The sequence below is a fragment of the Giraffa tippelskirchi genome, chromosome 3 (assembly GCF_054371585.1).
Source record: "Giraffa tippelskirchi isolate mGirTip1 chromosome 3, T2T-mGirTip1v1.2.pri, whole genome shotgun sequence".
Lineage (NCBI taxonomy): Eukaryota > Metazoa > Chordata > Mammalia > Artiodactyla > Giraffidae > Giraffa > Giraffa tippelskirchi.
Genome location: NC_137277.1, coordinates 20,201,769 through 20,214,494, shown reverse-complemented (window position 1 = coordinate 20,214,494; position 12,726 = coordinate 20,201,769). Strand labels below are relative to the sequence as shown.

At 42.7% G+C, this 12,726-nt stretch overlaps 1 protein-coding gene across 21 annotated transcripts in view; it reads right to left on the bottom strand.

The window, feature by feature from the left end:
* STAT3 (signal transducer and activator of transcription 3) overlaps nt 1-12,726 on the bottom strand; it is a 69,815-nt gene that overhangs the window by 18,002 nt on the left and 39,087 nt on the right. For all 21 annotated transcript variants that reach the window (XR_014078941.1, XM_081577561.1, XM_081577563.1 and 18 more), the window contains 4 exons: nt 2,524-2,619; nt 2,269-2,350; nt 1,978-2,072; nt 1,652-1,803 (listed from right to left, as the gene is read on the bottom strand). Coding sequence is in view for 20 of the 21 variants with exons in the window: in XM_081577561.1 (XP_081433687.1) it covers nt 1,652-1,803; nt 1,978-2,072; nt 2,269-2,350; nt 2,524-2,619 (425 nt within the window). In the remaining variant the exon portion in view is untranslated. The remainder of the gene's footprint in view (nt 1-1,651; nt 1,804-1,977; nt 2,073-2,268; nt 2,351-2,523; nt 2,620-12,726) is intronic.

The window sequence follows — 12,726 nt, the reverse complement described above, 5'->3', positions numbered from 1 at the left end:
GGGTAAACATAAGATATCTGACAGCCCAAAAAGATAGGTTTGAACAGCTCTGTCCCTCATTGTCTGTGCAAGCTTGGCCAGCTCCCTTCACCCTCGTGGGTCTTGATGTCCCCTTGCCTGAGAGATAGGGTTGAATTGCAGGATCCCCAGGAGCCTTTTAAACCTCACCTTCCACGGATGACTGGATGTGACATTATGTTTCCAAATACTGATAACATGTATATAGAAAAAGTAGATAGGGAGACAAAGGCTGATTAAGTCTGTGCCCAAGGAGGGAGAGTATCAGTGGCTCTCTCTGACGGTCCCCCACTAGTTTAGTAAAGACCCCAAAGAGAGAGAATGGAAGGCAAGGGGCAGAGAAGGACAGCACCAGAACTCCTGAGCTCACAGACTCCCTTCTGGCACCTGCTGGGCTGGGCAAAATGTTTGCTTGGTTTTCCTATAAGATGTTATGGAAACATCTCAGTACATTCCTAGAACTTAGAAGCTATTTGGTTTCCTGATCAGAAAGCATTTGAAACCGCTTTCAATCAATGAGCAAAGCTCAGGGTTAGTTAGTGAACAAACAGGCATCTCATGTAGAGCTCTCCTAAATTTCCAATTTCATTCTCTGCGTACCAGGGTCCCTGTGAGGTCAAGTTTCTCCCAGTTTAAGCTGGTGCAACATACTGAGTATTGGGCCTTGGACATCAAGGGTGCTCAATCAAGATTTTCTGAGTGAATCAAAGTAAAAGAGCAGCTTATAGAAGAACATATAAAGAATGATCCTACAAATGTGAAATGTATAGATTTCTATCTTTATATGTGTGTGAGTATATATATATAAAATGTATAGATTTCTGTCTTTGTATGTGTATATATAATAACAGATGTCTGGAGTGACGGTCACTAAATGTTTAACTCTAAGTACCTCTGCATGATTTGATTTTTAAAGTGTTTTCTGCTCTTTATTAACTTTCTGTATTTGAACTTTTTTCTCTTATAAAGAGCACATGTCATTTGAAAGTCTTAGAATAACTAAAATTTAAAATTTAGTCTACATGTTTAAAAACAATTAAACCAAAAACTTTATTTAAATTAACAAAATATATTTAAAATATAGCAAATATAAATACATTTTCATTTTAAAAATTGTCCAAATAAAGGAAAAAGCTTTTAACCCTTAGACTAAATTAGAGTATGCTGAAATCCCCACCTCTGAAATACAGTATGTACATGCTTAGTCGCTTCAGTTGTGTCTGACTCTGTACGATCCTATGGACTGTAGCCTGCCAGGCTGCTCTGTCTATGGGATTCTCCAGGCAACAATACTGGAGTGGGTTGCCATGCCCTTCTCTACTGAAATACAGTAGCAACTCTTTATGCAGCTCTGACCATAATTTAGCACAGCTCTCTGAAAAGAGAGACTTCCCTGGTGGCTGAGACGGTAAAGCGCCTGCCTACAATCCGGGAGACCCAGGTTCAATCCCTGGGTTGGGAAGAGTCCCTGGAGAAGGAAATGGCAACCCACTCCAGTATTCTCGCCTGGAAAATCCCATGGATGGAGGAGCCTGGTGGGCTACAGTCCATGGGGTCGCAAAGAGTCGGACATGACTGAGCAACTTCACTTCACTTCACTTCTCTGAAAAGAAAGGGGAAACTTCTGTCATACCAGTTTTCTAGCCGATCTAGGCAGATGTTGGGAGGGCCTCCAATGCAAGCAATCTGTTGTCGCCTCTTCCAGTCGGCCAATTCTTCATCCGTGAGAGTTTTCTGCACATACTCCATCGCTGACAAAAGCCCTGCCAGCTCACTCACAATGCTCTGGTTAGAAACCAAAAAACAAAGTGAAAAACATTCCCCCAGACCGTCTCTAATCACAGTCTTTGATCAATTCCAGAGAAGGAACTGACTAAGAAACAGGCAAGTTCCTCCCGGAGATGCCCAATTCCTGAAGGCGAGTGAGCCAGGCAGGGGGAGGGGGTCCAGTGCTCTTACGCGCCGCATCTGGTCCAGGGCAGTAAGCATCTGTTCGAGCTGCTGCATCTTCTGCCTGGTCACTGACTGGTTGTTTCCATTGAGATCTTGCATGTCTGAGAAGAAAGGAGAACCTCTGTGAGCTGAGGGAATACACCTAGCCTCAGTAACTGGGCTCCCTTAAACGCCAGCAGCCCCTGAGCGCCCCCTCCCCTGAGTCTGAACGCAGAGTGAAGATGAGCCAGCTCTGAGACTCCAGTAACACAAACTCACTTTATATGGGGGATTTTAGTGTCTCTAATATGCACTTGCCTCCTTGACTCTTGAGGGTTTTATAGTTGAAATCGAAATCATCCTGGAGATTCTCTACCACTTTCATCTTCTGTTCTAGATCCTGTTTCAAACAAACCAACCAAAACAGAAGTAAGAAAACAGTACTGCCCTTGGGAGAGAGAAAAGAAAGTTTCTGAGTAGGATTAAAATAAAGCCACAACCTCACAAAAGCTACACACGGGACCCACAGGCCACTTCCCCAAGAAAAGGCTTCCTGCCCAAGAGTTGTTTCACCTGGACACGCTTGCGGACATCCTGCAGGTGTTGCTCCAGCATCTGCTGCTTCTCCGTCACCACGGCGGCTGTGGGGTGGTTGGCCTGGCCCCCTTGCTGCCAAAACAGGGAGCATGTGCACATGAAAGCCGGAAATAGCAGGAGAAGAATATCCCTGTCTGGTCTCCATGTCCTCCATGACCCTTCCTGCTTGGCCTGAGCTGCTGCTGCTGCTGCTGCCACAGTGAGGAGAGGGGTGGTCTCACGGCTCCCACTGCTCTGCAGGGGCTGTCAGTGCAAGCTGAGAAAAGCTCTCACACTTTTCCTTGTGTCCTTGGCTTTTTAACCTCATGGTGGTTTAGTTGCTAAATCGTGTCTGACTCTTCAGTGACTCCATGAACTATAGCCTGCCAGGTTCCTCTGTCCATGGGATTTCCCAGGCAAGAAGACTGGAATGGGTTGCCATTTCCTTCTCCAGGGGATTTTCCTGACCCAGGGATTGAACCCACATCTCCTGCACTGGCAGATTCTTTACTGATCGAGCCACCAGGGAAGCCATACTATAAACCCACTCTATGTACTGCACTCAGAGACTACATGTTGAGCTAAGACACAGTCCCTACCTTCAAAACCTCATTCTAGGTAAGGATATATACATATATTTTAAATTAGGACAATTTATGAAAGCAGATGCTGGATGCCTGTTTAAATGCATAGGAGGAGGGGGAATTCCCTGGCAGTTCAGTGGTTAAGTATACACACTTCCACTGCAGGGGTGACAGTTTGATCCCTGGTCGGGAAACTAAGATCTCGAATGTCATGTGGTACAGCCAAAAAAAAAAAAAAAAAAGGATGAAGGTTTTTAACACATTTCGGTAGAATAATAAAATTCCCAATCAAGAGACATCATCTCAGGGGAGAAGGGAAGGTGATGGCTGGTGCCTCGAAAAGGTTGAATAGCACATGCAACTTACAAATAAGTTCTGTCAAAGTGATAGTACATTAAACACCATGTAAAAGCTGCAGTGACCAAGACAGTGTGGCAGAAAAGAATTCAGAGTCCAGTTTTCCAAACTAGAAATTTTCAGTTGTCTTTGACTTCACGCCGAGCTGCCAGATCTTCCTGGCTCTGTATTCCGTAATCTCTCCAATCAATCTCTAGTGCCACTGGCTCCATTCAAGCCCCAATAGTTGATCCCTTTGCCTCCAGTCTCTCGCACTTCCAATCTGCTCTCCATACTGCTATCACAAGTCTCCAAAGTAGACTGAAACATGCCACCGTTAGAGGGAACCATTCTCTCCTTTTCCATTGGACCCTGTCCAAGCCCACAGAATACAAACTTCCCTTAGAAGTCCGAGGAAGGCGACCTCCACCCTTACATAACTCTTCACAGGAGGAGTGACTCATCGAATCAGTGAGGTTAGGAGCAAGACTGCCCACACAGAGATCTTTGAAGGCCCAGCCCTTAAGCTGGTAGCTCTCTCCTCCCACTCTTGCCTTCCCAGGGCACACCTAGGGCAGGAGCCAGGGCCTGGTTTCCAGAAGCAGTTCTAGAGGCCTATGTGTCTGAGTTCAGGGGGTATTAGCATATGGTCTCTAAAGTTCCAAAAGGATGGCTGGGGCAGTGCTGTCCTGCAAACCCAGTCTCTCACCCCAACACCTGACTCAGACAACAGGCATCTATACAATAAGCACCTCCTGCATAGCACAGGGCACTATAATCAATATCTTATAATAACCTATAATGGCAAAGAATCTGAAGAATAAACTGAATTGCTCTGCTGTATATCTGAAACACTGTAAATCAACTATACTTCAATATAAATAAATAGTTTGGGATTGGCATATACACCAGCTGCTATACTTACAATCGATAACCAACAGGGACCTACTGTATAGCACAAGGAACTCTGTTCAATATTATGTAATAGTTTAAATGGGAAAAGAACTTGAAAAAGAATAGATACATGTATGAAAAGTGAAAGTGTTAATTGCTCAGTTGTGTCCAATTCTTTGCCACCTCATGGACTATAGCCCACCAGGTTCCTATCCCTGGAATTATTCAGGCAAGAATATTGGAGTGGGTAGTCATTCTCTTCTCTAGGGGAATCTTCCCAACCCAGGGATTGAACCCGGGTCTCCTGCATTGCAGGCAGATTCTTTACCTTCTGAGCCACCTAGAAAGCCCCAGATATATGTATACATATAACTGAATCACTTTGCTGTACTTTGTTAACAATACTCTGATATAAAAAAAAGAGGTTAAAAAAATTTTAAACACACAAATAAATAAATAAAAATAAAGCCCCTACAGTCATCCATCCAAGTCATGCTTTCCAGTCTTGTTTACCAACAACACAGCTGATTTTTTCATCTGGTGTCAACTTCCTAGTCTGTTTTTTAGAAAAATTTTTTCTTTATATTTTGGCTGCCTCACATGGCACGTGGGATCTTCATTCCCTGACCAGAAATTGAACTGGCGCCCCCTGTACTGGCAGCGAGGAGTCTTAACTACTAGATCACCAGGCCAGGGAAGTGCTCCCAGGTCTATTTCTAAATTGGTACTGCACTTGGGAAAACGGATGTGATCAGTTATCACCCATAGAAACGGCACCCCACTGCTTCCAGGTATAAGCATCACACAATCCAAGAAGAACTTAAACCCTCCCTCCCTGTGCTTCAGTCACCACAAACTCCCTACCCTTCTCTGCACACAGCAGGTTTCCACACTGACTCCCCGCACCCTGTCTACTCAGCCTAACTGTGTGCACGCGTGCTAAGTTGCTTCAGTAGTGTCCAACTCTTTGTGACCCTCTGGACTGTAGCCCAGCAGGCTCCTCTGTCCATGGAATTCTCCAGGCAAAAATACTGGAGTGGGTTGCCATGCCCTCCTCCAGGGGATTGTCCCAACACAGGGATCAAGCCCGAGTCTCTTATGTCTCCTGCATTGGAGGGTAGGTTCTTTACCACTAGTGCCACCTCACTCAGACTGGCACACCTGAACTCATTCACTTCCAAACTCAGTACAAATGTTTTTGCTCCACTGTGAAACCTTATTCAACTTCAACATCCTCCTCTACATCTTCTCACTTGGAGTGTTTGTGCACCTATTACCCAATTAGACAGAGAGCCCTGGGAGACAAGGGACCACATCCCACTAGTCTCCCAGGGCTTTACCCACAAAAGACAGGTGGGAATATACCAGACGATGTCAACAGACGAAACAACAGTGAGACCTGGCTTGAGCTAGCTCTGTATCATGGGGCTGCAAACTTTCTCTAAGGGACACACTGTAAATTTTTTTTTTGGCTTTGTCGGGTACCCATTCTCTGTCATAAATACGCAGCCCTGCCATTGCGGCATGAAAGCAGTTAGAGACAGTGCACAGGTGAACCTGTGTGACTGTGTTCCAAAAACATTTCATTTGCAAAAATACACAGCATGGGGTGGGAGGGGGATTGGAAGGAGAGGATGGGATGAATGGAGAGAGTATCAGGGACACATACACACTACCATACGCAAAATGGATAGCCAGTGGGAATTTGCTGTATGACTCAGGGAACTCAAACCAGGGCTCGGTGACAACCTAGAGGGCTGGGATGGAATGGGAGGTGGGAGGGAGGCTCAAGAAGGAGGGAACATATGTATATCGATGGCTGATCCATGTTGATGTACAGCAGAAACCAAAACAATATTGTAATTAGCCTTCAATTTTAAATAAATAAAGAAAAAAACAAACAAACAACACAGCAAGCTGGATTTGGGCCCCGAGCATTGGTTGCTAGCCCCGATCAACACAATTGGGAACATCCTTGGGACACTTCCTGCTTTTCTAACTCCCATGGTAAGTTGGCGCCTCTATCCAAATTGGCTTAAGTTGATTATTTTTATCCTATGGAACAGTGTGCAAACATAAAAGTTCTCCACAAACAGCAAACCCTAGTGATGTACAGAAAACTTCCATCTGCTAACCTCCCTTACTTCTTGAACGATGAGTATTACCCCCTCACCTGCATCTGAGCATACCAGCTTTCTACCTAAAATTCTTTAGTGGAGGGCCCTCCCTGGTGGTACAGAGGTTAGGACTCCGTGCTTCCACTGCAGAGGGCACAGGTTGAATCCCGGGTTAGGGAACTAAGATCCTGCATGCTGTGTGGTGCAGCCAAAAAAAAAAAAAACGAATTCTTTAGTGGGTCCCATTTTGTACAGACGTGATGATAACAATGGCAGCAGTAACAGAAAACAGTTAACATTTATTTTGCATTCATGTGTCAGGTCCTGTTCTATGCATTTTACATATAAGAATTGATTTAATTCTATGAAGTCAGTACAATTATCTTCCCCAATGGAGGAGAGAGAGCAAACAGTTTGCCTAAGGTTACACAGCAAGTGGCGGAGCTCTGGGGTTCACATACAGGCAGTCTGGCCCCAAGTCCCCTGCGGTAAAACTGCTCTTCTGAGGTCAAACTGAGGCATGACTAACTAGATTTTCAAGATGTGGCCCTCTGACCACCTTATCTTCCTTTACCCAGTCAGATGCTAAACTTTCTATACTTCTCCCAAGAATACATATTCCTCCGTTTCCCTGTTTGAACATGATCTTCTTTCTGCCTATGGTGTGCTCTCTTTACCATTTGCCTGATGCTCATCTGATAAGCCTTGAGTCTCGGCTCAAACATGATCTCTCCTTTCTCCTTGATGCCTTCTCCGATTCTCTCAATTAGACTTAGATGTTCTTTCTCTTTGTTCCTGTTATATTTTTGTCTTTTTTTTAAATTATTCATTTGGCTGTGTCTGGTCTTAGTTGCCAGGTGGTGCTGGTGGTAAAGAACCTGCCTGCCAAAGCAGGAGATTTAAGAGACGCAGGTTTGATCCCTGGGTCAGGAAGATTCCCTGGAGGGGAGGCACGGCAACCCACTCCAGTATTCTTGCCTGAGAATCCCATGGACAGAGGAGCCTGGTGGGCCACGTCCATGGGGTCACAAAGAGTCAGACATGACTGAAGCAACTTGGCATGCAGCATGGTCTTAGTTGCAGCACATTGGATCTTTTTGTTGTTGTACACAAACACTCAGTTGCAGTATGTGGGATCTAGTGCCCTGATCAGGGGTTGAACTCGGGCCCCTTGCATTGGGAGCTTGGAATCTTAGCCGCTGGACCACGAGGGAAGTCCCCGTTTTTGTCTTTGAAAAGAAAAAAAAAAAATTGCACACTCATGTTCACAGCAGCATCACTCACAATAGCCAAAAGGTAGAAGCTCCCCAAGTGTCCACTGACACTTGGATAAAGATGAATGGATAAACACAATGTGATATAGCCACACAATGAATAGTATTCGTCCTTTGAAAGGAAGGGAATTCTGGATAAAGATGCTACAACATGGATAAACCTTAAGGATGTTATGCTAAGAGAAATAACCCAGTCAAAAAAGGCACACACTGTATGTTACCACTTAAATGAGGTACCTAAGATAGTCAAATTCACAGAGATGTCACTTTGCCAACAAAGGTCTGTATAGTCAAAGCTATGGTTATTCCAGTAGTCGTGCAGGGATGTGAGAGTTGGACCATAAAGAAGGTTGAGTGCCAAAGAATTGATGCTTTTGAACTGTGGTGCTGGAGAAGACTCTTGAGAGCCCCTTGCATAGCAAGGAGATCAAACCAGTCAATCCTAAAGGAAATCAACCCTGAATTGGAAGGACTGATGATGACGCTCCAATACTTTGGCTACCTGATGTGAAGAGCTGAGTTGTTGGAAAAGACCCTGATGCTGGGAAAGATTGAAGGCAGGAGGAGAAGAGGGCAGCAGAGGATGAGATGGCTGAATGGTATCACCAACTCAATGGACGTGAGTTTGAGCAAATTCCAGAAGACAGAGAAGAACATGGAAGCCTGGCGTGCTGCAGTCCATGGGGTCTCAAAGAGTCAGACACAACTTAGCAACTGAACAACAACAACAAAGAAAGTCAAATTCATAGACACAGAAAGTAGAATGGTGATGCCAGGGGGAATAAGAAGTTATTATTTAATAGGTATAGAATTTTAATTTTGCAAGATGAACAAATTTCTGGAACTGTATATTTAAAAATGGTTAACAAGCTGGTTTTAGAAGAGGCAGAGGAACCAGAGATCAAATTGCCAATATCCGCTGGATCATCGAAAAAGCAAGAGAGTTCCAGAAAAACATCTGTTTCTGCTTTATTGACTATGCCAAAGCCTTTGACTGTGTGGATCACAATAAACTGTGGAAAATTCTAAAAGAGATGGGAATACCAGATCATCTGACCTGTCTCTTGAGAAACCTGTATGCAGGTCAGGAAGCAACAGTTAGAACTGGACATGGAACAACAGACTGGTTCCAAATAGGAAAAGGAGTACATCAAGGCTGTATGTTGTCACCCTGCTTATTTAACTTATATGCAGAGTACATCATGAGAAACGCTGGGCTGGAAGAAACACAAGCTGGAATCAAGATTGCCGGGAAAAATATCAATAACCTCAGATATGCAGATGACACCACCCTTATGGCAGAAAGTGAAGAACTAAAGAGCCTCTTGATGAAAGTGAAAGAGGAGAGTGAAAAAGTTGGCTTAAAGCTCAACGTTCAGAAAACTAAGATCATGGCATCTGTTCCCATCACTTCATGGGAAATAGATGGGGAAACAGTGGAAACAGTGTCAGACTTTATTTTGGGGGGCTGCAAAATCACTGCTGATGGTGACTGCAGCCATGAAATTAAAAGACGCTTACTCCTTGGAAGGAAGGTTATGGTCAACCTAGATAGCATATTTAAAAGCAGAGACATTACTTTGCCAACAAAAGTCCATCTAGTCAAGGCTATGGTTTTTCCAGTGGTCATGTATGGATGTGAGAGTTGGACGGTGAAGAAAGCTGAGTGCCGCAGAATTGATGCTTTTGAACTGTGGTGTTGGAGAAGACTCTTGAGAGTCCCTTGGACTGCAAGGAGATCCAATCAATCCATCCTAAAGGAGATCGATCCTGGGTGTTCATTGGAAGGACTGATGTTGAAGCTGAAACTCCAATACTCTGGCCACCTCATGCAAAGAGTTGACTCATTGGAAAAGACCCTAATGCTGGGTAGGATTAGGGGCAGGAGGAGAAGGGGAGGACAGAGGATGAGATGGTTGGATGGCATCACTGACTCGATGGACATGGATTTGGGTAGACACCGGGAGTTGGTGATGGACAGAGAGGCCTGGCGCGCTGCAATTCATGGGGTCGCAAAGAGTTGGACATGACTGAGTGACTGAACTGAACTGAAGAAGGTAAATTTCATGTTGTATGTATGCTACCATAATTTTTTTAAGGAAGGGAAAAAGAAAAAAAATTTCCTGATTAGAGGTTATTAAAGAAAACACCTCAGGGGAATTTCCTGGTAGTCCAGTGGTTAGTACTCTGTGCTTTCTTTGCAGAGGGTGTGGGTTCAATCCCCGGTTGGGGAAATAAAATCCCACAGGCAGCATGGCCAAAAAAACCAACCAATCAGCCAAATAAACAAAAAAACCCTCAGGGAAAATAAGAAAGTCTCCTGTAACCAACAATATCAATGCTTTGGTACATATCTTTCTGGGGCTTCCCAGGTGGCTCAGTGGTAAAGAATCTGTCTGTCAGTGTAGGAGAGGCGGGTTTGATCCCTGGTCAGGATGATCCCCTAGAGAAAGAAATGGCAACACACTCCAGTTTTCTTGCCTAGGAAATCCCATGGACAGAGGAACCTGGTGGGGCTACAGTCCATGGGGTTATAAAAGAGTTGGACATGACTTAGCAACTAAACAATAATAACGAACGTATCCTTCTAGACATTTTTTCACACATATCAATAATATATGCATATCATATACATTTGTCTTTCCTGTTATGAAGCTGGTCTTCCATTACATCTGCATGTAATGAAAGGTTACTGTTACTATTTATAAGAGAACTACTGATTCTTAAAATATTTACCTTGAACACAATCACCTTTCTGAACTCTTGTTAGTTCCAACAGTTGTGTTGTTTTGTTTCATTCAAAGTTTGTCTCTTGCTTTCCAACATTTACACTCACTCCCTTTTTCTGTCTTAGTACATTGGCTTGATCTTTCAGAAAAATATCAGTGGCAGAGGCACCCTCAATCTTGTAACTATTTTAACAATATTACTTTAGTGTTTCACCATTGTGTATCACATTTCTGACAAATTTTCTTTTTTTGTTAAGTTCTTTATTTTTAAAAATCTGGAATGGACACTAAATTTTTTCATCTAACAAAAATATAATTTTTCTTCTTTAATTTACTAATTTAATGAATTACATTAACAGACTCCCTAAAAAATCCTAACCATTTAAAATTTACACTGTCTTTTAGTTCTTGATATTAGCATTATTTCAATCTCATCTCTTTTTCCCCTAAACTTTGTAGGAGTTAAATGATAATGGAACAGTTTGTACCACAAAGGTTTGTTAAAACTTCTAAACTATCTGGCCTATTGGCTTTTTGTTGGGATAGAGTGTAATTTTTTAAAGTCCTTTAAAATATATTCTTATGGTTAAATCAAGTTTTTTCATCTTTTTTAGTATATTTTAATAATTTGTATATCTTTCATAAGCTTCCCAGGTGGCGCTAGTGGTAAAGAACCAGCTTCCAATGAAGGAGGTGTAGGAGAGAATTCGACCCCTGGGTCAGGATGATCCCCTGGAGGGGGGCATAGCAACCTACTCTAGTATTCTTGCCTGGAAAATCCACTGCACTATAAAGTTGTTTGATTTTCTGTTTCAGACCACAAGCTCCTATAGATCAGGGGGTCATAATAACTAGCACATAGTAGGACACACATAGGCATATAATAGATTAGATGATCTCAAGAGATGGATATGACTATCATATATCAATACGTGGTCCCCCAATGGACCTGTAGGGTCATATAATCTCTAATCCCTAAGTTAACTATATCTCTAGCTCTAGGGAAGTCATTCTCAAACTTAACCACAAATAGAAATACATATGAACCTGATGACTCAATCCCAAAACACCCCCAAGGTGGCTCCCAAGAAGAGGACACTGTCATTCCTGCCAGTGCAAGCGTGCCTTTGGGGAAAGCAGCTCATAACTATCTATAAAATTTTATATATTTTACACACACACACATAACCCCTGACCTAACAATCCCACGCCTAGAAATCTGTAGTAGAGAAAACACAGCATAAATATATTAAGATATATAGGGAGGCCCTGCCCTAGTGTTTATAGTGGAGGAGAAAAAAAATCAGAATGAAGTGAAGTCTATTGAAGGGACAATAACAAATTATAGCAAATATGTAACTACAGAATATTATGCAGCAAATAAAGTGAGTTAGCTTTAAACTACTTAACTTAGAAGGATTTACATGATGTAATTAAACAAAAAAAAGCAAGATGTGGAGAAGTAAACCAATTTAAATATAATGTGTATGTGTTTTCTATAGTTTATAGGAGCCTGGAGACAGTTATGAAAGAATATATTCGAGACTATTAATGTTGGTTTCCTGGAAAGAGAAAATGGACAGAGGAGCGAGTGACCTTTCAGTTCTTCTTAAAACTTTCTTCCTTGTAATTTTCTGTAATGTTTTATTAAAGTCTTTTTTAAAAAGGAGAATGCATTTTATATGCTGAGAAAGTTATTTTTTCTGTACAAAACCCCCTGTCCATCGGCAGACGAATGGATAAGAAAGCTGTGGTACATATCTATAATGGAATATTACTCAGCTATTAAAAAGAATGCATTTGAATCAGTTCCAATGAGGTGGATGAAACTGGAGCCTACTGTACAGAGCAAAGTAAGTCAGAAAGAAAAACACCAATACAGTTATATGAATGTATATGGAATTTAGAAAGATGGTAACGATGACCCTATATGTGAGACAGCAAAAGAGACACAGATGTAAAGAACAGACTTTTGGACTCTGTGAAGAAGGCAAGGGTGGGATGATTTGAGAGAATAGCACTGAAATATGTACATTATCATATGTGAAATAGATCACCAGTCCAGGTTCGATGCATGAAACAGGGTGCTCAGGGCTGGTGCACTGGGATAAACCTGAGGGATGGGATGGGGAGGGAGGTGGGAGGGGGGTTCAGGATGGGGAACACATGTACACCCATGGCTGATTCATGTGAATGTATGGCAAAACCAATGCAATACTGTAAAGTAATTAGCCTCCAATTAAAATAAATTAAAAAAAACAACACC